Below are 24,092 nucleotides of genomic sequence, written 5' to 3'. Positions count from 1 at the left end.
AGCTTCCTGAGGAAACAAAAGCAATTAGTTCAGCAAAACAAGATGCACACAAGGGAGTTGTCTCAGGAGCCCCCAGGAAACAGTCTTGCTCTTCCTTGGGGGAGAAAGCAGAAGACAACTATGTCTGCTGCTTTCTCCCTCAGCAACAGAGCAGAGCAAGTCTCCCCAAGCTCTGCTGATTACTCACTGCTGCCTTGAGTTCCCATCTCCTTGCTGTCTGGACACAGAGCTGCTTGCCCTCCCCTGTGACCCCAAGCAGGAATCTCCAAAAACCAGCTTCTTGCCCCCATCACCCCTGTGTGCAGCAGGGCTGCCCCTGGGACCTGGCCACCAGCTGCAGCGGCAAGGACAGAGCTGCGTTTGACTTGCAGCTTCCCCTTTTTCCCAGTTTTCAGCTGCACAGCGACAGTCCCAGAAGCCCAGCGCTCTCTGACCTTGGCTGTCCTCATTTGCTTCTAAAACTGTCTGATCACACTGGTGAGCTCCAAAATTGGCATCCCAGGTGGCCTTTTCTCCACCACATGGGATTCCAGGCATCACCAGGGGCTCCCAGCATTTTTAATTATTTTTATCCTTTTTGTAAAGCCCTTTCCCTGCATGCTGCTCGTGGTGTTTCCAATGGGACAGAAAGCTCCTCTCCCCGCAGGCTGCTTGCTGTGTGCTCGCTGGGGCTGGCTCATCCTCCCACGCACCTCGGAGGGACGCCTGGGAGCATGGGGGCAAATGCAGGCTGGCTGTTCCCTGGTAGCACGTGCTCGGCTGGAGAGGAGAGCATCGGAAAGCCCAAGGGCTTGAGAACACATGGGGAAAGAGAAACCTTGACTCTAGCGATAGCGGCAGTTCCTGCAGTGTTCATTACGGACCCGCTGCCAGGTATCAGGGAAACATCTCGTCTTCCCAGGAGCACGCTGGCTCTGATGTGAGGCACATAATGACCAGCTGAGCCATGGTCGACAAGCATTTCCGCAGAGGATGAGAGCAGGTGGTGAGAGAGCTAATGACACCCACTAACTGTGTCCCGGGGCAGGAGAGAGCAGCAGAGGAAGATGTTGGATGTCACTGCTATGCAGCACCACCGAGACCTTGGATGGATGCTGATGGGGTCACTTCACAACGGATGTAGGAAATGGGGAGGGCTTGGGGGAACAGGAAGGAAGATATGGCTACTGGCAAGCTCATCATCTGCTGGAAGATCAAAGAGGTGGTGCTTGTCCATGCCTGATGTGTGCCTCGTGAAGAATTGCTGCTTGGAGAAGCTGCAGCGTTGTGGGTGCTGGCAGGGAGAGCAGCAGGAAGGAGCACTTTGCACACTTACACAGGGCTGTCACGGCTGCATCTGCACATCGTATTTCCACAGTACGTCCTGATGGTGCCCATCAAGAGGGCCCTCCACGGCCACATAAGCATCCAGCTGTAAGAAAACCACATCCCAATATAGGCCAGCCAAGCGACCTTGCTGCTGTGTCTGGCTCTGCTGTTTGCACGTAGCTGGAAGCCTTGACACCTTCGCCTCAGGGAGCCCACAGCTCTGTTTTCACAGAGGCGGAAGAGGAGTGGACAGAGTGTGCCCTGCCCTGGCAGCAGGCTGTGACCGTGTCCCTGGGAGCTGATGGGAAGGTCGTGCTGCGTCACGCCCCGGTCACCACCTCTGGGTTTTGTAAGGTCTAAACCCGTTCCCCCACCACAGCCTGCGCAGCTGTGGCCCGTCCAGCATGGCTCCGGTCACAGATGCTTAGCCAACTTAAAACCAGCTCCAGAAAAGCAGCCTGAACTGAACACACCACTCTGATGTGGCCTTCGTCCTCTCTGTATGCTCTGGCTTGGGGACAATCCTGGACTGCTCTCGGACAGAGTTTAGAGGAGTTTTTCCCCACATGCTTGGTGCTGCAGGCTAACCAAAGCCACCACTGCACATCTGCAGGCTATGGGTAATAGACAGCTGAAAGGAGTAAGTCCCAAAGCCAGAGTCGTATAGCTGGGGTGCATCCCAGCCTACTAATGCTCATTCAGACACATCTCCAGCTTTTTTATTGTAGGATTATTTGGCCTTTCCACTAACTTAATCAAATAACCAGCCGTACAACACAGCCAAGGCTGGAGCCTGCTGGGCCTGTGAGAGAGGGCAGGCTCCAGCTTGAGCCATGCTGCAGATTTCTATCGATTACTTATTAACCAGGGGTGTGGTGCAAGCTGCAGGAACCACACAACTTGCTACTGTGCGTAGGTCTGCACCGGCCTCTGGTCTCTGGGCAGTGCTTTGCCCTTGAATTGATCTTGTCCACTGAATCATCAGGTTCATAGAAGAAAGATTGAACAATCAGTCTAGTGATGAACTGCCTTGAACTGGTTTTCTGCACCGGATTACACTTTAAACGTTACAAAAGCTTTGAGAGCTTCTGGCTTTTCCCCGTGAGAGGAAAACAGTTTTGAATTAGTTACTGCTAATTGTGTTGGGAGGGTCTTATTTGTATCCCACCTTCCCAAAGCCCAAAGCAAGCCTTAGGAAATAAGGCTTATGAAACAAGATGGTCTTTTTCCATGCTCTCTCCTCCTGACCTGAATTATGAATTACAAACCAAATTTAACCTGTGTGACACAGCGCAGTATTGCACCTCTTTTACTTCAGCACTCTGACAAGCATAAATGCTGCAGAAATAGGGCAGGATGATCAAAACCTAAAAAAATATAAAGTAACACCGAAAGGCATTTGCTGCAAAAACATAGCTATTTGTAGAAGCTTTTGAGAACAAAACACCGTTAGCTTGGCTAGGAAGGTTCACCCTCCCACAGGAACTGAGGGGAAAGTGATGGGTGGTACTGCTGGAGCGGTACCTCTGCCCGGATCAGCCTAGGAGCCGCGTCCTCTGAAACACGATCCGTGTGAACTCCCACACTGCTAGCTGTTCTGTACAAACATCAAGCGACTACAGTTCATTTCCATGAAAGCTGAATGCACAGGTGTATTAAGATATTAATGAACTCCTTCTGCTTAAAACAGGTCAAGAGGAAAGGGAAAGACTGATCTTTTCTCTAGGTCCAAAGGCATCATACTCCTCTTCTGTATTTTTTACAGGGGAAGAGTGGGGAAATCACAGCTCCTTGCTGCGCTGCGTGAGCTGGCCTCCACTCTCCCCAGTCTCTGATCTGCAACACAGATTGTTCAGCACTGAAGCAACATAAAGCACATGGACCTGAATGTCTGAATGAGTCATCTGCAGAGCTGCAAGCACGATGAGACTGCAGTAATGTAAAGGTGGGAGCTCAGAGATGGTCTGTGCTGCAAAGCGAGGGGTCCCTGGGGTGTTGCTTAGGTCTTGAGCATCCCACAAGATCCTGTGCCCCACATGCCTCGAAAATCAGAGCAGCCACACAGAAAATGCTGAGTTCCAGGAGGTGGCTGGCTCATGGCACTGGGTCTTTCATGCCCTGACCCTGTTAACCCCTTTCTGTGCAGCTATGACTGGGATGGGGGAGAGGGTTTTGGTAGCAGCTCCATAAGGGGAGCCGTGTGCTGCGGGCTTGGGTGGAGCCAGGTAGGCACAAAGCATGTATGGTGGTGTGTGCACAGTCTTGTGGACAACCATCTGTGGTCCAGCAGGCAGGGAGATGCTCAGCATGGCATGGACAGGTCTGTCTAACCAGGTGTTGCTGCAGGCATCTCGGAGGGCAGCGGTCAGGAGCCTGCCCAGACCCCACGCACAGCAGCAGGGTTTTTATGAAGACTTGGACACTAGCAGCACTAAATATGCGCAGGGAATATTTGTGACTCTTCTTGTTCTTCAGTGCAAACCAGGACCAAATCCATTAGATACCATGACTTCTCCTAAATTAAAGGCGACCATACCCATTTCTTGCTGGAACAAGTAATACTCTATTACACAAAAACATTATTGCTCATCATTAACGTCTTTGCAGGAAACTGGACTGTGGTTTTCATGTGACAAACCCAGAGCACTGATGTCCTGAAATAGTTTGCATGCTAGTGAAATTTAAGAGGGGGATGGCTGAGCAAGTCACAGCAGTCTCTGACAGCCCTGCTACAAGTACCACATTGGCTCCTGACCCCCTCCCCGTCTCCTCAGTGGGATGTTAACACTGGAGCCTAAGGATGATGGACTAAGAATTACTGTTCTCTCTGATCTTCTTGTTAATGCTTTTGCAACAAATATTTTTCTCATCCTCTTAAACTGTGAAGGTGGATATAAGATACAAAGGAAAAGGAGTAGTGATGACTCTTCACTCTCCAGTTGTAGGGAGCGCACGGGTATTTCAGCAGCGCTAGATCTCTGAGGCTTGTTTCAATCTGCCAAGCTGCCCACATGGGTTGGCGGCTCCTAGGAAAAACAAATACAGCCCAGCTGATGCTAAATTATTGCTTTCCAGAAGAGCAACTTTCAGTAGTTGCAGTGCAACGGGAAATCTTTCAGTCTGCTCTGAGAGCTCAAAGTCCAGAGGCTGTGTGTCACAGGGAGACTTGGAAATGATGGAAAATAGAAGATGGAGCACTGCACAGGGACAGAGAATCAGGAACAAGCTGATGAATGCAGTCTCTCCAGACCTCCCTATTTATGGACTTGTTATGGTTTGCAGTGCTGCAGGCTAAATTTGAGGTCATGCGACTTTTCCTTTAGCTGTCCAATTAATTTCTGAGTTCTGCACTTCATGGATGAGAGCTCTGATCAGCGAGAGAGTAAAAAAGCACCAGCAAGCATAACAACAGTCAGGAATCTCATCAGGAAGGGCTGAACCCAGGAAATTAATGCCAAAAATGCAAGCCACTGCAGCCAGGACCAAGCAATCCAGCAGGGAAGGGTAAGAAGATGTCCTCTGTGTATGAGGTACATAGGAAAGGAGATTCGGGAGAGAGGCAAGAACAGCTCTCCACAGGGGTGTCTGGATTTGTGTCAAAGGAAGATGCCTCCTCAAGCACCATCCACTCTGACCGAAATGCGTTGTGTTCCCCAGCCAGCCTAGCAGAGCCCACAGGTCTGGAAGGAGGCACTGGGCGGATGGCAAGCCTGAAGTGACAGCTCTCTGCTCCACAGGCATCTTGTGGTGTTCCACATATCTCCACAGACATCAGTCCAATCACATTTTGCTGTTTCTTTAGAGGATATCTTTTCCTTCAGGGCAAAGAGAAAAGCTTTTTCATCCTAGCACCTCATTGCAATTTTTTTTTTGCCAGTAGTAAAACAGTGATTGCACCACCCCATTGCTCCCCGACCCAACCTGTGCAGCCAGCATCTTCTGGGCTTGCCAGGCGTTTGGATCCCATCAGCACACAACTCTCTGCTTCGTAATCGTGTGAGTAACAAGGTTTTGTGTGATTGAGGTTCTGGTCTTAATCACAGTGCTGTGAACCCAAACTAGCGCTGCAGTGCTCCTCAAGCTCAGAAGAGCTCCTGAAGAGACATCTGTTTGTTTCTGTCCAAGATTCAGCTCAGTTAAGTCACCTGGGCAGCACGTGCTCCATATTCCCCATGAGGCAGAAGCAGGGCCTCAGATCCTGTGGGGAAAGATGTGGTAGGAGAGCTGGATAAATAAAAACTGTCACTCCCACAAACTGAGCCTTGGTTTTCCTGGTCAAATTGGCAATGCTCCACTACCAGATCCAATGGCTCAGGTCAGTTTGTGTCAAGCATTGCTTTAAATTTGTTGCTGATGTTTGTTTTGGGGTGTGGGGGAGCAGATACTGCACACCTCTACGAAAACTAATTCAGGTGTTGCTTCCTTGCTCACACGGTCTGCAGGCCTTGGCTTTGAAGCTGCCGCTGGCTCTTTGGTCTGGCTATACTTTTCTTTCTGCAGTCAGGACTGATCATGGCAAATCCCAGATCTTGAATCAGGGCAAGTTTTAATACTGTACAGGCCTTGTTTATGTAACAGCTGCGATCCCGCAGGGATGAATCTGGGACTGGCAGCACTAAAAGCATTAGCTGTTGCCACTGGAGCTAAAGATGTAACTCCTCTGGTTGGGAGCACCAGTACCTTTATATCCTTTAGAAAAAATCCGGGAGGAGATTTGTGACACTCCTAACAGTGGTTTATGCCTATATAAGCATTTTCCTCCCACCATCATCCTAAGGGAGTATGTACACTTGCAGGACCATGGGTGCGAAAGCACTGCTGAAGCTGCTGCCGGCCCGTTGCTCAGAGCAATGAGTGGAGTCTACATGTCATTCTTTACCAGCACAGTTTTCTACTAGCACTCACGCCCTCCCTTTTACTCTCAGATCTGCTCCAGCACTGGAGAAAGAGAGGACAGAACAAGTGTAGGCAGGGCCCTGGCTCCCTTGGCTTAAACAACACTTCTTGCTCATCTTTCCTAACATATTTTGCAACCACTTTGGTGTAATGGAGGTTCATGTTCTTCTTTTCCTCTAGGCACGTGATGCAGAGCCTTTGGGCTTCAACACGTCATCAGCTCAAAACCAGCCAGCCACCTCTGAAAAGCAGCTTTGCTTGCTCCCACAGCCCAGGGGCCAAAGACACGCTCACACTCGGAACAATTTTGGGTGAATACCCTGAAATTCAATACAAGTGATACACCTTGAAGCTTTAACACAGTTTAATTCTCTCCATCATTCATACTTTGTCCTTTCTGTTTATGCTGTTTAACTACATTGCTCAGTAACCGCACAACTATTTACTCCTGAGCTCCAGTGTGTTTGATGCAGACAGAGGTCTGTTTAATGACTGCTCCGAGACTCACTTTATAATTGCTTCCTGGCTCCTGTCATAAAATCCACCTTTTACAGGGCCGTAGCATTTATAAAGCACAAAGCGCACCTTGCAGCTTCTTCCCCAGTAAAATCTCAGCCAAACCAATCTGAAATTGCATGATTGTGAGTCCTGGGGAACAGACTGCAGGGAAATGCAGCAGCCATGTGTGCTCTCAGCTGCTGTACCATGGAAAGGGCCCTGCTTCTGCGCGTCTGCCAGTTCTCCTGTCCCAAAATGTTAGAGCACCTGCGATAGAGCTGATTCTCATTTTTGCCAGAAATGGAGCTGGAGCTCCGCAGGATGTGTAACTGTATGTGTCAGGGAGCTCTGAAGGGATTCTCTGGTACCTTAAAGGTGTCCTTGAATTGTTGCCTGCATGGTGACGTCTTTTAGCAGTACTGCTGGCCTGTGGGCTTGGAAGGGATATTCTGGGACCAGTTTTACTTCCAGATTCCCATCTTCCATCTCTACCTGAGTTTATTTCAGCTTTTCTATCAAACTGACTCTCACAAACATTCCTGACAGGAGAGCAGGGACTGCGGTGCAAACAGGCACTTGTTATATAAACCACTTAAATGAGACATCAGCCAAATTTGGCTGGTGGAAAGGAGATGTCAGATGAGGACAGGGTATTTAAACCCAGCGGAGGAGAAGCTACGGCTCAGGCTTTGTTAGGGATATTTACAGCCCATTGTGAGAGGAAATGCAGCTGTGTCCATCTCCTTCGCTGACTTCCCCGAGGCGGGGGCCGGATACCCCGGGTCGGGCTTTGCTGGGGGAGTGGGGGCGGCGGTGCCCCTCAGCCTCCCCCACGCAGGCCTGTGGCCGCAGCTTCCCTCCTCCCTGCTCCGTCCCTTTCGGTGGGCAAAGCTTGACCGGGAAAGCCCCGGGACAAGTTCGCAGTGCCTTTGGCTGGTCTGAATCCCTTCAGAGGGGCACGGCGGGGGCTGCCCTGGCCTCCTGCGCGCCCTGCTCCCAGCCTGGCTCGCTGCAGAGAGCGCGGCAGGGCCCGCGGGTGGCACAGCCGCTGCACGCAGAAGCCACCACTCCCGCCCCGGCTGCGGTGAAAGTGAAGCCGCAGATAAGGCCACCGCCGCTCTTTCCCCGGACATAACCGGCAGCAAGTGACAGGCGGGTGCAAACGCGGGTGCAACCCAGGCCAAAGCAGGAGGCGCGGCTCCTCCTACTCCGGGCGCCGCTCCGCCTCTGCAAACCGGGCAGCGCCCTGCGGCAGCTCCCGGTGGCGGGAGCCGCGGAGGAAGCGAGATCACCCTCGCCCTCCCCACAGCTCGGGGCGGGCGGCTTGCCCCCTCCTCCCCGCGCCGCACGGTACTGCGCTGCGCTGCACCGCGCTGCACCGCACTGCACTGCACTGCACTGCTGCCCTGCTGAGCGGCGCGCGCGCCCCGCCCCGGCGGCTCGCGCCGGCCGGCGGCGAAGGTTCCAGACCCCCCACGCTGCGGCAGGAGCGGCGGGAAGACACTGGGCGGGGCACGGCTGAGGGGCGTGTGGCCAAATGGAGGTGGCCCGCGCAGGGCTTTCAGGGAAACGTAGTTCTCGAGCCGGTAGACAGCGGGCAGCGAGCTCGGGAACGCGGACTGCATTTCCCATGAGGCGCCAGGAAGGAACGGTAGCCGCAGCCCCCGCCCTCCTCCCCGCGCAGGCGCAGTGGGGACGCCGGAACCGCTATAAGGGATGTTGTTTGGCTTTGCGGCCGCTGAGTGGAGAAGCCGCCGCGGGAGCAGTCGCCGGGCGGAGGTGAGCGGGGCCATCCCACCCGTTACCGGGGCCGGTGCTGAGGTGGGCGTGGGAAGCGGCCCTTTGTGTGGGTGAGGGGGCCGCCGCGCCATTGAGGAGGTGGATTTCCCGCCCCTTTCCCTGTGGGGAGGCCGGTCGAGCCGCCCCCGCACCATGAAGAGGGGTGCGCTGTGCTTCCCCCCCCGCCTCCCACTGAGAGCTCGGGGCCGTCGCTGCCCGTCCCACCCCGGCTGGAGCCGAGGGATCTGTCCCTCAGCGGGGAGGGCCGCTCTTGTTGACGCCGGTGTGGCGGAGACACGGGGAGGCGGGTGGGAATGGGGGGGGGGGGTGGCAGGTTGCTTAGGGGGTTGCTTCTGACCTTACAGTGTGACTTGATAGGTTGAGGGAAAACCTGCAGCACTGAAAATGTGACTCCTTCCAGTGCATGTTTGTACTTAATGATAGTTCAAACCTATGAGTAAGTGAATAATGCTGTAGAGAAGTAATGTATTTTTTTTCTCTAGTGTGTGTGTAATGACGATTTTATCATGTGATATCTCTAGAGATATGAAAAACTTTGTACTGGTAAGTTGGGTATGTGCTACTTCAGACACTGGCATAAGATTTCACAGGTTTGATCTTCCAAGTCAAGTTTCTCAAGGTTTCAACTAGATACTGCAGTGTTATTTTAATTTGTCAGATTGCATAAGTGTATTGTAGAGTTCTAAGGAAGTATGACAGTACTCTAGTGCATTGAGCGTTGTTGTACTATTTGGTTACCTCAGGGTATGTTTAAACTAGTTCAGGAGAAGTTAGTCTTGTGTGCGTTTCCAAAGTCACTTTATAACAGTTTTTCTGTAATAAACTCCTTTACAATGGCTTTCTGATTTCTGTTTCAAAAATAAACTTTAAAAATAGGTGATTAAAAGTTAACTGATGTGTTGGGCATAGTATATAATGAACTGGAATTTAATTATTTTTCAGATATTTGAGGTGAAAATACAGGTGTAAACCCTGGCGTTTACAGAAGATGAAAGACATCGACATAGGAAAAGAGTACATTATACCCAGTCCTGGGTATAGAAGTGTGAGGGAGAGAGCTGACTCGGTGCAGCATGAAGAGCAGGAAGGGTCAAAACTTCAGCATCTTAAACATAAGGTCAGTTTGGTTTTTTTATTGTATGTTTTGCGGTCTATGCTTATTAAATTAAATGCGGCAGCAGCCTTTTTGCTGTGCCAGCTCTATATAGATTCACTGCATTGAAGGTCAATAATGAATATTCTGTTTTGTGTGGAAGAGGTCATTCCAAGGGGTACTGTAGCTGTCCTAGTAACAAGTCTGAGCACTTATGGAGGATTTTTCACTTCTGCATTTGATTTTTTAGTAACATTTTAACAAAATAGACTTTTTTCCTAGTATTCAGATCTTGATGTGAATCCAGAAGATGTTTGAAGCTTTTGTACTTCAGAGAATCATTACAACCAAGTAAGAAAAGTGAAGAGCTCAGCACAAATCATGCACCATTCAGTGCTGGCAGCTGAAAACTCTTAATCATGCCATGTTTTTCTTGGGGATTAATTTTCTAAAGCAGATGTCTAGCTTGTTCTAGTAGCAAGACTTTTACTTTTCCCCTCAGATGGAAGTAATCTGTGTTGCATACTGTTTCTTGTGCATCTGTGTATTTAACATAGTGAGGTGCTGTCATAATTAAATCTAGTTTAATTTGAGAGCTGGGTCTTGAAATAACCACTGGCTTAGAGCTTGCATGTTGTTGTTCTGTGCTTCTAATTTTTAGAGCTGTTCTCACTGAAAAGAGTGCATCTACCAAGTGCTATAGGACAAAATGCTCAGATAAATGGAAACACCCACACTGGTGAAAGAGATGGTCTAAAACTGAACCTGTGCCAGTTGAAGAATATTAAAAGTATTAGCTGCTCTGAATGCTAGCACTGAAATATTTTCTTGCATATTCTGTTCTTAACCTTTTCTAGAATATTAATGTAGAACTTTCTGAAGCCAAACAAATAAAATTAGTACTGCCTATGTATACATGATTTTTGCAGTGACAAGGTGCTTGCAAATGTGTTTCTGGGCATTCCGTGTAGATTGCCGGTGACAACCCTGGTGTGAGAGGGTTGGAAACGGGGGAACTTGCTGTATTTGTATGGAAGAATTGTGTAGACTTTTTAAAAGGCTTAAGACTTGCTGCATTATACTGGATGCTGAGATATGTTCCTCAGAGGAGGCTTATCTTGTTTCACTGGGGCTTAAAGGGCTTTGCCAGATGTTTTTGCGTGGGCTAACAGTGCCGCACTCTGCTGCGAGCTGAGCGTGGTTTGCACTTGCGGGCCCTGCAGCTCCTGGTGTCCCTGCAGGCTCTATGACTCAGCAGACTGCTGCTGACGGTGTTCAGAGGAAGGTGCAGTGTCTGATTGCGTTAGAGCAGGCACTGATGCAGAGCTAACAGCCCTCTGGAGTCACAGTGCAGCTTCTTAACGGCATTTATTATGTTGATGTCATGGGCTTGCCATCCAGTAGCAAATCTGCTCTGTCAAATTAGTGGTGACAACAGTGATGTCATTGGTGGACGGCTGTTTCCTGGCCAGTGGCAGTGGAGTTGAGCAATGGTCATAGTGTGTTATCTCTGCCTGTTGGTCTGCATCATCTAATTGTGTTGATGCCTGGTGTAACTTCTCAGGACAGAATCCTTATTTTACTTCTAAACCTTTTTAAATGAATGAAATCAATCAAACCAGCATATTTTTTTTCTGAAAGTAAGGAAAGTCCTGTACATCTGTACAGTGTGGCATTAAAATCTCAAACTTTGAGGCAGCTTTGGGTGAGCTTAACTCTGTTGACCTAGTCTTGTTTATCTTTGTGCCTCCACCACTTGATTTGCTGCTTATGACTACAGGGTAGTAGGTCCAGATAACTGGTTGCAAAACAAGGATTCTGTAGAATTTGTGATTGCTGATGCAAGAAAATGATTCACCCTAGTTCCTTCCTAGAACTGTCTGATTTCACGTCTTTAAGTAGAGGAATGAATCAAACTTATCTTGCTAATGGAATCAGCTAGTTCTGAGAGGTTACACACTTCACTTGCTAGTTATTTTGTTCAGTATGCCAGGGTTGAGTTAGAAATTATCTGTAACATTGGTACCCTTCTTGTTTTGCTAGCCTTTATAGCTTGGATATATAAAATCCGTAAACACAAACAGCTCTGAATTTGTTGCTGCATGTCAGTGAGATTAAATCCTGCTTACTTGCAAAATATCAAGGTTAAGTAAAAGGAGCTGTATTCATAAGACCTTATCTAAGTTACATGTTGATGTTTATGTACCAAGATTCTTTGTTTCTAGTTCGAACAAGCTCTGGTTTCAGCAGCATTCTTGGCCTTACCACTTATTGGGATGCTTTATACTGTTGGGAACAGGGATAAGCAAGGCTTCTCTCTCCTAAGGCTGAGCTTTGCCTGTTTGGTCAAGTGCTGCTTCTCTGCCTGTAACAGAAGAGTAGAAGCTGTAGCTCAGCTGTTAAGAAAACAGAGTTTCAAGGAGAGCGAAGGGACTGTCTGTTGCTACTTTATGAAACCTGGGATTGGGTCAGGTGCCCAAGCTGGCTTATTGGGCACATTGTATATGGCACAGCTGGTGACGGAACACAAAGGAGGGCTGATGTCATGAGGAAGGGTAGGACCACAGCAGTTCAGATAGAGGAGTTAGGCTGTAGTGGAACTTGGTCGTTCGAACAACAGAGTGCTGTGTGCCATCAATAGATTTTGGGACTCAATTTTTTTTTGGTAAAAACTTAGCTCAGGATTTGAACTAGCTTGACCAGAAAATGGCAAAGCTGTAAGCATCATCTCTATTGCAAGTAACAAGCTGCAAGCTATTATTTCATCGCTACCTTCAGATCTCTGGAGTGCAGGTCTGGTACTGCAGCAGAATTATACTGCATGGGGTAGACCTCTTGCTAACATGTTGCATAGGTATCTCACACCTTGCAGAGTGCTGTAGAACTGAGTAGGAAGATACAGGAACCTGTTGCCTCTGGTAGTCAAGGACCACTTGTTAGTGACCTGTGGCGGTGACTGCTTCTGGTAGGGCTACAGGTATGTTTGATCAATAATGTGATTCGCTAGTTTGCCTGTTGCTTGTATTGCTGCCTTTTTACACTTCTTAGCTGGAAGTGGACAAGTCTACTTGATTGCCTGATCAAGATCTTTATAGGTGAAAGACTGACTTTACTGTTGAGCCAAGGTCCAAGAGCCTTTTTGTATATATCTCTTCTTCGCCTTGCGTAAGGTTGTGTTCAGCTTTGCTCTTTGTCCTGAAACCTCCATACTGGTGTTCAGATTTCCTGCTATAATGCATGTTCATTACAGTAATGAAAAACAACTTGCAATTCTTTCCTTAGAAGCTTAAATGCTGTTTGGTCACAGCCTGAAAGATCACTTCTGTGAAAGACAGGAGCTTTTCAAATAGGCTTCCTGGAATCGTAACTGAAATCATGCTGCAATGTAAGTACATATAATCCAGCATTTCCTGGTGTTTAATGGGAATGTTGCTATAGAAATTCGGACCTCTGAAATAGGCACGCTTGAACTGAAATTCAAGAAACCGTTCTTATTCAGTTTGTGAATGCATTTATTTGCCTCATGAATAAGTTTTTGCAGTGTATTCTTATAACAATTGATTTTTAAGTCTTTATTGGAGGCCTTGATGTAGCTTAGAAAATAGGGTGTTAACTACATGTTCCCAGTGCATAATACCATACTAATTGGGATTAAAGTACGTGGGGCATGGCTCTTCTGAATGAAGATAACTTGTAGATGCACTAGCTGTGTAGCACTATGGTCAGCAGTTTTCATCTGTAAGAAGCTGTTACATTACCAGTGAATAAAAATTGAGGAATATTTTGAAATACTGGTAAGTACTTATACCTTTGGAACTTGTTCTTGGAATGCTTGTGTGCCCACGTGAAGTAATTGTATTTAGTTTTTCTCATGAAAGCAGTGTCCTGAGGAGGATGGCATATCCCATTATGTCCATGAAATATGCTATAAAATGACAGATGAGGAAGAGAAATCTGTTCTCAAAGTGGTTTTGAGATAGGCTCTTCTCAAATACAGACTCCGTGTTTATTTGATGGAACAGCAGGTGAGTGAGTATTTTGCTCCCCTACCCCATTATGTTTACAACAACAGAAAATTATGTAGAAGCAGCTTGTTCTCATGATACACAATGCTTGTCAGAACTCAATTCTTGAAATTTGAGTCTGTAAGTTATCAATGCTAGGGCACTGATTTACAAATTGCACTCCAAGCTGTAATTGGTTCTGACTGGAATGTAGTGTTTGAGATTGGGTTCTTGCTGCTGAAGCATAACTGCATCTACACCATCTGTGGTAAGCCTCAAGTGCAAATTGCTGCATTTGAAGACACTGGGTAGTGTGGTACTGTAGAGATTACTTTAAATATGTAGGAAAAACATGTTGTGAACTTCAGCTATCAGAAGCCCTACTAATACTCCTGTCCTTACATTAATCTCTTGTTTTTCAGAGATTTGTCTGACAGCTTTTGTGAAAGACAGCAGAGAATCTGATCAGAACTTGTTGGAGTTGATGTAAATCCTTCAAGTAGTGATAGCTTTGCAGTGATTTATCACGGACTGTCCAATAAATGGTCAGATCAACTCTGCTTCTTAGCCTCTCTGGAGCATCTGAGGTGTCTGAACCAACTGTGCTGAACAACATGTTCAAAAATAGGAATGTGAATGTAGCCTGGGTACTCGTGCCTTGGCATTCCATGCTTGGAGCAGGCCTTCTAGGCAGCTAAGTTAAGTTTTTAGTTTTGGCTAAAGCTGCTGGATGTCTCTGCGTTTTTTCCAGAAGATTCCGTATTTTTCATGATCAAGTAAACACAGAACACTAGGAATCACAGTAGGCTCTTGAGGGCTGTAGGTGTTCTGGATTGGACTCTACACAGAGATTTTGCTGTATGACTGGCTTAGATTACAGCTAGAAGCTGCAGTAGTTTGAGCTGGTGCCAGTGCTCACTGTGTGAGGTGAAACTGCAGTTGACTACTTCATCAAAATAACTGTCCAAGTGTTAGATTTGTTTTTAGTTGCCACCCAGCTGAGCATCTTGTTAGTGTTTTGTTGTGCTAGGAGAGATGTGCAATAGTAGAGGAAATCTGGATGTGTGTTCTTGTATTTCTCAAACTTAAGTGCTGCCATAATGCTCTGTATGGCTACACTTATCAGCTTCAGGATTTCTTGTCTTCTTAATAGACTGCACAAGTGCAGTCTTAGATACCTTATCTTCTCAGATCATAGCTATATAGAATGTGAGGAAGTAATCAGTTTAGGTAAATTTGCCATAATGTTTAAAACTGACACAGGTATGGATATATAACAAGAAATCTGAATTATTGTAATTTAGACATAAAATTAGAATTTCAACTTTAGCAATGTAGTGCATTTGTGTACTCTGCGGAGTCTGACTGTAAGGAAGTACTTATTTCTTGGGGCTGTTATGATGAAATTGGAAACTAATGCATGCTATTAAACTTACTGTTTGTGTTGTCACTTGACTCTTCTTCAAAGTAGTAAAGAAAACAACAAAAAACCCCCATTTGTCCAGTGATCTTTGGAAGCCTTGTGTGAAATGCTGCGGTGGGTGAGGCGGGTTCCTCCATGGATGCTGCTTTGATATGTTCGTCCCCTGCTGTGAACGAACTGCTGCAGTGTAAGGCCACTGGTACAGGGAGTAGGTGTAGTACATCCTGCTAAAATGAAACAGTTCCTAACTAAACAAGCAGTGCATCAGATCTGTTATAGTATTAGTAACATCATGAAAGCTAAAAGTCTAATGCTGTAGTTGAGCAGCTGAAATACCAGGCAATTTAGGTGACTGACTAGACTAGTTCTGCAGACAGTGCCTGTAAGATGCTGCATAGCCTTATTCCCTTTTGGGGTGAACTCTTAGCTGAGCAGTGTATGGTGTATACTGTCATAAGAACAAAGCATGATGCAGAGTCTACAACTGATAACTTTTGTGGTTTCTGAGTATGTGCAATATGGTGCACAGAAACATTGTGCTAATAAACCTCTAAAATTGAGGGTCTGGGGAATTTCTGTTTCAGAGCAATGATTTTTCTACAGTTTATTTTCAAGCTGGTGAGCACCAGCAACCTGAAGTGCCTGTAGGCTGAGGCTCTTAGTCAAGGAGAAGCCACTGTTCATATAGGCCACTTCTGGGGAAAAAGCAGCCACCATAATCTGTAATGCTGAGAGGAGGGAGATGGCAGGAAGGAGAGGGTAAATAGAGCCAATGTCTTAAGCACCAGCATTCTGGCTAATTCATGGCTTCCATTTAAAGTCAGCTGTCTTTAGTGCACTAACCATCCTTTGTCTGAGTGTTAGCCACATGGTAAAACCTCAGATCTGGCCACTTGACAGTATTGTCTCTGACTGCAGTTAATTGCTGTTCATTTGTCCAGAGCAGATTTGTAAATCAGCCTACTCATGACCAAAAGTGGGTAAGGAGCAGCTTAACTGTCAGTGAAGGAAAGCTTACAGTATGTTTTCTGTTGTAGTGTTCCGTATTAGTGTTGGAGACATTCTGCCCTACAGCTATCTCAAACTCAGTGTACAGTTATATAAGTTGCCAGAAGGATTTAACAGACTTATCCAAACTACTGGAGAGCCTAACTTGAAATGAGTCAAAGCTCACTTGTGCGCAGGGAGTTCTGATACCTTGAGACACTGAGATGGTTATTGGTGTTTGAACACTCCTGTCCTAGTGCTAAGGAATAGTCAGTTGCAGTCTGAACTGCATACTGTGAACAGGCTCTTCCACAAAAAAAATCTGTATTTCAGTCCTTTTTGAGGACTAAGGTTACAGTATTTCAAAGTCAACATGTTTGGAGCCTTGAGGTGTTTACTTTGAGTTTGCTAGTTTATTCACCACTTGAGTGGGATGCCTCTTGCTTTTGGAAGCATGTATTGGTGTAGATAGGAAGGTGAGTTGAATAAAAGGTGGTTGTACTGGGCTCAGTAAATGCTGTGGTGTCAAGGCTTCTGTCATTCACTGGTGGTTCCACTCCACAGAAGTTTGAGTTTAAAGACTCCCTGGATGACTCCTGGTGTACTAAATTGACCTGCATAGTTTCTGTTATGACCTAGCTTAGGCATGACCCAAGTAAAGGATATTACAGGAAGAACACCTCTGGCGTGTGGCAGGCTGTCTGCATGTGGTTCAGGCAAGTAGAGCTTACCCAAGCAAGTCAGGAGCCAGATCCTCAGCCTGTGCTGTGCTAGTTTGATCTGCTTAGTGAGGAGTTAGTTTCTGTGCTTTGTGGTCAGAACACATGTAGGGTGCTAATCTTGTAGGGCAGCTTATGGTTGAGGCTGATAATTATTTCCGGTTCTAGAGGGGTCACCTGTTATCATACTGTTAGTGTGCATGAGCTATGTAGCTCCAGTGCTGGATGATCAGGATACAACCTCAGCTCTGAATGATCATGAGTCCTAGTGTTAATGCAAAGCAGAAGACATGGATTCATGTGTACTAGAACCCTAAGCAGGTGTCCAGCTACTGATCAAACACATACACAGCAGCCACTGTTGCAAAATCCTGAAATGAACACTGCATGCTGAACTCTGCATTTCTTGAATTGCAGGAATAAGTGGATTTGCCAGAAAAGAGTTTAGAACTTCTCACCTCAGTGCTAATGCTTGCCAGAATTCAAGGGCAAGGTCAAATAAGCAGTGTTCCTGGAAGAAATGAATATACCTGTCCTCAGCAAGGATTCTATGTGCATTGAGTAGAAGCACACAATATATGACTGAAATATTCAGGCTCATCATAAACACACATACCCTGATCTTGTTTGGCTACAGAGCCCTGATATCAGTGCCAAGCACTACTGGGAGGCTTCTGATCTAATCTGAAGACGCATAAGTTCAATCTAGCTTTGAAACCATACCTCAAATGTAAATTCAACTTCTGCTAATCTTAGCCCAGAACAACAACTGCAGAGGTCTTGTGTAATGAAGTCCAAACAGTGTGCAAGAGTGAATGACTGGAGCTTTAAGCTGTTGAATCTGTGAACTCTTGTGGTAAGTCAGAGCACACCTGGATAGCTAATTCTTTTTTTCACTTAAGAGAAATATGGCACAGCTGCACTTATTCCAGCATTTAGATATATGGTTGGTACTGTAAAGAGCTGTTTTTTCCCTGCAGCAGAAGCTGGGAAGGCAGTAGAGATGTGAGCTTTCATTTGTATTCCACTTGTCAAGAGGAGGAAGAAAATGGAGGGCCTAACTTCTTGATTTGTCTCACTGCAGCAATCCTGGAAGTTGTAACTATAATTTCTAGACATCTAAAGCTATCTGGTGATCTCATCTTGGTACTGAATGGATTCAGCTCTGATGTCTGTGCTTTGCAATCAATGCATGCAGGTGTGTAAAGGATCAGTGCCTCCTTCATCACACTCATAGTCTGTGATCTAGCCCAGTGCCTGCTGCTTGCTGCCCCTGCTTCAGGGAGACAGCTGGTATGGGTGGATGATACACCAAACTGATCTTAAATAGGCTCATTCTAATTAGACAGGCTATTATAAAGCATTCTACCTACAGAGTAGGCTGGGAATCTAATGCTGCAAATCCCTCTAATACTTTTGTAGATTGCGTACTGCATCAAATCCAGTGAAAGGAGAAGATGACTTCATTAGTGGAGTATGAAGATCATAGTGCTTACTGCTCCACCAAGCAATGGCAGATGTGGCTGTTTGGACCTGCAAACTCAATACCTCGTTTTTAGATGCTTCTGGGTTTGGTGACTTCTGGAAGTCTGGACAACAGTACTTCAGGGGTTGCCTGTGCTACTTGCAAAAGCAGTTTATAAAACATCAACTATTTTCAAGTGGAGTTATGCTTGGAGACACTCAGAGTAATTTTGAGGAAGAGGGATGTAATTAAAACTCTGGAGTTTCTTTTCCTAGACTCCTGTTTTATTTTGGTTTAGCTATCCTTTAGCTAACTGGGACAGTTGATCCTATCATCCCCAGCCCATACAAACTAATAACTCATCTTGTTTTGAAACACCAGCCCTTCAATGAAATCTCTTAAATATTTTAAAACTACTCTTCAGCCTGGAGTTCTAATATGGAGAATGCTTTAAGCACTGAGCAGGACTGGTGATAATATAGTACTACTCCCCATACGCCTGCCTAGTCCTGAGCTCTGTTGTGCTGGTTTCTTAGTTTCCCATTTGTCTCTCCTTACTGGGAACTTGAATGAAGGAAGAAGGAGGCCCGCTGAGCTCTACCTTCTCAATGCAAGAGGTGGGTGCAACAGGGTGGTTCCTGTTCTGCAGCATTGCCAACTTGGAGTTCTTCACTACTTAAATAAAACAGTTTTAACTTTATGTGATAGTAAATCAACCACACTATCTTTTGTGTTCTGTGTCAGCTGCAGAGATTAATAAAAGAAGCCTTCATGTGTCTGCTCTAGTCTCCTGTCAGGTAGCAGTAAAACCAGAAGAGATGTATCTTATTCCCTGTGGTGATCCCAGCCCTGGAAGATCTTCTGCCTTATAGAAGAGGAAATGATAGTAGTTTGGTGGGTGGGGTTTGGTTCATATGTTGACTGCATACACATCAGATTCTTTCTCTGCAAGATGAGTAAGGGATGGAAAATCTGTTTTGCTTGGCCTCCAGGCTTGTCTGGTTTTGCTGTTGTCATCTGATGTTACAGTTGTCAAACCAATAAATTGCTACCTTTTGTGTTACATATGAGATTGCCTGTGTGAAAGGCTAGGATCTCACTAGTTTATTGGTTTGGTTTTTTTCACATATATAACAGCTACTACCTCTGTTTTCACCTGCTCCCCATCGTCAGAAATAAATGCATGTGTTGGCTGCTTAGCAGATTTTCAGAAGTTTCCTTCTATTTCACATACTTGAGTTTGCTTGCCTTTCTGTATAATTGATGCCCCTCTTGCTTCCTACAGAACTTCTGTCTTAATCTGACAGCTTTGTAGTTTGGCTCCTAGATTTTCTATGTTTTCATGTTCTTCTCACGTGGCCTTGGGATGTGGATTGTGGATTTGGTATTGCTGTCTCTAATATGAAAATATTTTTTCCTTGCCCTTAAACAACTTATTTTCCTCACCTGACCCAGACTTTCTGTCATGATATGTCTTGAGCCAACCATGTATTCTTTCTGGCTCTTGCATTACCTTATGTGCTTACCATTACTATGACCAATTTGTTGGCCAGGAGATCATGATAACAGGTGCTGGTAGGGTTTTCCCTCTTAAGTTGCAGAAAGTCAGAGAGGACAGGTGTGGTCTGTGGTAGCAGCACCAACCATGTTTCTCTGCCTGTCTGTGAGCTAGCTGTGGAGGTAAAAGAACAAGAAAAGATCATGTATGTAGTGATACCTCCTCAGTACTTTCCATACTCTCAGGGATTGCCCTTGGGATTAAAAGTTTTAACTATATGTTGAATCATATCAATCTGCACCCAGGTGTGCCACAGCTTCACCAAATGTAGAGTGCAGAGCCATTACCCTCTGTTAGGAGCTGCCCATGGCTTCAGAAGCTTTTCTTGAATCCATCAGCTATTAATACGCTGTGTAAATGATTGCTGTTCCTCTCTGTTATGCATTCAATAAGCCATGATATACTTACCCTATGTGAGTTTAATTCTCCCAATTTTAGTCTGTTTATGCATTTGACCTTTACAGCCTCCTATGACAGAATTCTAAATTTAAGTATGCCTTGTGTGCTAAACATTAATTTCACTGAGTTCTCCTAGTTCTTTTGTTGTAAGAAGAGTTGGTGATTGTTCCTCTATTTTACCTTTATTCCTTTCTTGTATTCAGTTGAAAAATCTTAAATTTATGCTTGTGTGGAAGCTGTTGCAATCCCAACTGTTCCCATTGCTCTTTGCAAAAAGTCATTTTAAGCAGAATACCCTTTTGAACTGAAGTGATAGGGGACTGACTGTGGTGTTCAAAAAGGAAGCAAACCCTAGGTTTTTTATATGGTTTGGTAATGTTTCCTGCTTTATTCTTTGTGTCTTTTGTAACAATTCTTTCTTGTCTTTTGGCGTTTTTGATGATGCTGAGTAGTGAGCTGTTCTTTTTCAAGAGATGTCTGAATGATTCTCTCCTCCTTTAGTGATATCTGATTTAGGCTTGTTTTGTTTCTGCAAGCATTTCTTGTTCAATTGCTTGTATTGGTAGATTAATAAGTTGCTGAATTAGAAAAAGTGCTGTCTGATTTCTGTTTGATAGTGCAGCCATGATTTATTAGACGTTGACTTCAAGAGCAGTGGTGGAACCTGTTATGTCACATTGCTAATGACTTCTTCGAGGTTTTAGTTTCCAAGAAAACTGTATATACGTTCAGGCAATCAGGATACTGCCAGTGATGAACAGCTGAATGAATAATAGGGATTCAGAAACTGAAATTAATGGTGTTAGGGGTGTTGCTGGTTTTTGTACTTAATTCTTTTACTCTAGAAATGCATTGTAGAACTGCTTAGGAGTCTTATTTCTTCCTGATAAACTGTATGCTTTAGAGGTTTTCTAATATGACACAGAACTGTATGATCTGTCTTAGAATTTTAGTAGTACAGTAGTGTGATGCATTTTTTTCTTGATAGTCATATGCGTGGGATTTTGACAACGTTGTCAAGATGGAGATGAGGAATGTTCTCGACTAGGAGTTTGCGCTTAGACTTGCCTCTGTGGCAAGAGATTATAAAGGCCTTTCAAAGGCAGTGCCCTGCTCTCTTATCAATGCATCTCTTCCACCTTTGCTGAGAGAATTCTGTTGAGCAGCTCTGGAAAGTTTAATTATTTTTCACAGTGGGTGTTTAAGAATGTTGTCTTTGCACTGCCTAAAAATAGTGTCTTGCAATTGTGCTTTCTTGTTAAAAAGCTATTCTTGTTTGTAAGTAAGTGGTGGAAAAGTTTATTTATGCTGACAAATACAATGGTTTTGGTTTGAAAGACTTTTTAAAATTTTTTTTAAACGCCTGGGCACTTTTTGTGTGCTCTGAAAAACATCAGTTCCGCAAATAGCCTTGCGGCATCACTAACAAACAAGCATCAGCGACAGGGTGTTTGGGCAGATCTGCAAAAGGTAACAGCAAACTAGCTATGAATTCCTCTGCTGTAACCAGAAAAGCAGTGATGCAGAACTTTTCCCCGCTACTGAGTCCTTTGAGACGTCTTTGGGAGGTCCTGTATGAACACTGGTTTGAGTAGATTTAATAAGGAGATACTGCTGTTAGTGTCAGTAATTTAATATAAATTGAGTGAGAAGTCTTTTAATTCAGATTTCAAGTGTCGCTTATTTTTGAGTCCCTCCATGTGTCATAATGTTGTAATGGTCTTGTTTTTTTATTACTTTGCTATCTTATTTTATGCTCATAGCTTTAGGCTTAGTGAATAACTTTGAGATCAGGACCATGGATTGTTGACAATATGCTTAGGTACTATGTAAGTACTTTGGTTAAATAAATAAAGGACAGATTTATACTATTATCGATTCCCTGTTCTTGTCCTTCACATGAATGGAAACTAGGGGTCTTAATATGCTCCGTGCTTGCATATTAATGTAGTACAGACTAAGTCTCTGATAAATGGTGGTGTTTCTGAAAAAGTTACAGGATGTGAGGTAAGGAACCAAGTGCTTGCTATTGATATGCAGTTAGTGCTTTGTAGATACGGTGTGTTTACGAGGCTACAAGACTCTTAGAGTTGCTGTTTTCAAAGAAATAAAATAACTTTTCTCTGGTAAGTCAACTGAAAAGGGTAAACATAGTATCTCTGTATGCGAGACAGGAAGATTTTTACCTCAGAACTGAGGTTCCCCCCCCCCCCCCCCCCCAATAGCTTTATTTCAAAAACCAAGAACACAAACAGGGAACATGGCACTGCAATAAACGATCTGTTAAGTTAGCAGAACCAGTAGTGAGCCCTTTGCAAGTATAAATATCAAGCTAATCTCGGGCAGTTTTGCCACATCTAGCTTCTGATCAAAAGGTTTGTTTGAACTCTGCAACATTTTGACTACTCCATATCATCGCTGTTTCCTTTCTCATCTTAGGTCGGCATTTAAGTCTGCCTTTCACTAGGGCTCTGGAAAAACACCACAGAGATAAGGCTTGCCTTTTAAGTGGTTGTTAATAGAGTTGCTGAGCCATTGAGAAGTGTGGCTGGAAGCAGAGAAGATTGTCATGTTTGTTCTCTTTAGTTTAGAGAAAAAGAGAAAAAGCAGGAAACATTATAACAGAAAGTACAATTCTGCTTAATGCATATTTGTTTTCTAATCTAATCCAAGGTATTTTTGAAAAAGGGACTTTAGTAGTATTCTGAAAATAACTTGGATGGATAAGAATATCTAAATTACACAAAGAGGGTGTAAATTCATCAAGAATGTATGTCTTAATTTCACTGCATAAGCCAGTCATTGATTTCCTGAACTGATGTCGTAGGTACTCAATTTTGTAATTTTTTTCTGTTGCATTTCTAGTGGCAGGATGCAAGATTAGTCTGGTCTGTCTGTCTGTGTTTTGAATGCACAGGCACAATACTGATCTTAATTTATGTTTTACAAATGCAGCAATCTAATGCAGATCTAGAATGTCTGCCTTCCATGTCTGTGCTACCAGACTGAAGCCTGTCCACTAAGACATTTAAATGATAGTGATTGCTGTTATGCAAGAACTTACAGAAGAAAGAGGTGCAAAGTTGCTGGAGTCAGGAGTCATGGACTTCAAACATAGTTTTGAACTCTGACTCTGCTGTCTTTCTTGTAAAAGCAGATTGAATGCCAGGATGCCTTGGAAGCAGCTGCTCGGGCAGAGGGCCTGCCACTGGACACCTCCGTGCATTCCCAGCTGAGAATGCTGGACGAAGAGCATCACAAGGGCAAATACCACCATGGCCTGAATGTGCTAAAACCCATACGGACTACTTCCAAGTAAGTCTTTATGCTACAAAAGAACTGATACAGCATTTGCTTTTCAAAACAGGATTGCAGCTGTAGGTCTGCTGACCGATACTGATAACATTAGAATTTATTTAGCAAGTATGACTGGCGTGGGCCGTTTGGTACTCTTGAGTACTTTCAATGAAAGGAGGCTTTGTTTTTCTCAGGGATTTACAATTCTGTTTCCTTTTTCATTTGTTTGTGATTTTTTTTTTCTTCTTTTAGACACCAGCACCCTGTTGATAATGCTGGGCTTTTCTCCTGCATGACCTTCTCCTGGCTCACTCCTTTGGCTCACAGAGCGTACAAGAAAGGGGAATTGTTTATGGATGATGTATGGTCTTTATCAAGGCATGAGTCTTCAGATGTCAATTGTAGAAGGTAGAGACATCTTGTTCCGTGTTATTTTCTTGTTTCCTTTTTTTTATATGTTAGTTAATAGATAATGATATCATATTGCCCTAGAAAAACAGCACTGATACTTTGTTCTGCCTTTCTCAAAACAGTGGAATTTAGTTTTATCCTTCGTAGACCCACTTCTTCCTGCTGCACCGTTTCTGTGCTCACTGATTTCAGTGAACTTACAGGATTCTGTCTCCAGGAGTGCTTTGCAATTGT

General features: G+C 44.9%; 1 protein-coding gene across 14 annotated transcripts in view; it reads left to right on the top strand.

The window, feature by feature from the left end:
* The first annotated feature begins 8,384 nt into the window (after window positions 1-8,384).
* Window positions 8,385-24,092, top strand: part of ABCC5 (ATP binding cassette subfamily C member 5) — a 48,839-nt gene continuing 33,131 nt past the window's right edge. For 3 of the 14 annotated variants that reach the window (XM_086755103.1, XM_086755105.1, XM_086755113.1), the window contains exons 1-4: window positions 8,385-8,481; window positions 9,445-9,619; window positions 23,305-23,465; window positions 23,700-23,855. In XM_086755103.1, the coding sequence (XP_086611229.1) occupies window positions 9,491-9,619; window positions 23,305-23,465; window positions 23,700-23,855 (446 nt within the window). In that variant the 5' untranslated portion in view covers window positions 8,385-8,481; window positions 9,445-9,490. The other 11 variants (XM_086755104.1, XM_086755106.1, XM_086755115.1 and 8 more) reach the window with 10 other exon arrangements.

The sequence above is a fragment of the Chlamydotis macqueenii genome, chromosome 9 (assembly GCF_036417535.1).
Source record: "Chlamydotis macqueenii isolate bChlMac1 chromosome 9, bChlMac1.mat, whole genome shotgun sequence".
NCBI classification, from domain to species: Eukaryota; Metazoa; Chordata; class Aves; order Otidiformes; family Otididae; genus Chlamydotis; species Chlamydotis macqueenii.
This window is presented reverse-complemented; position numbering and strand designations above follow the sequence as displayed.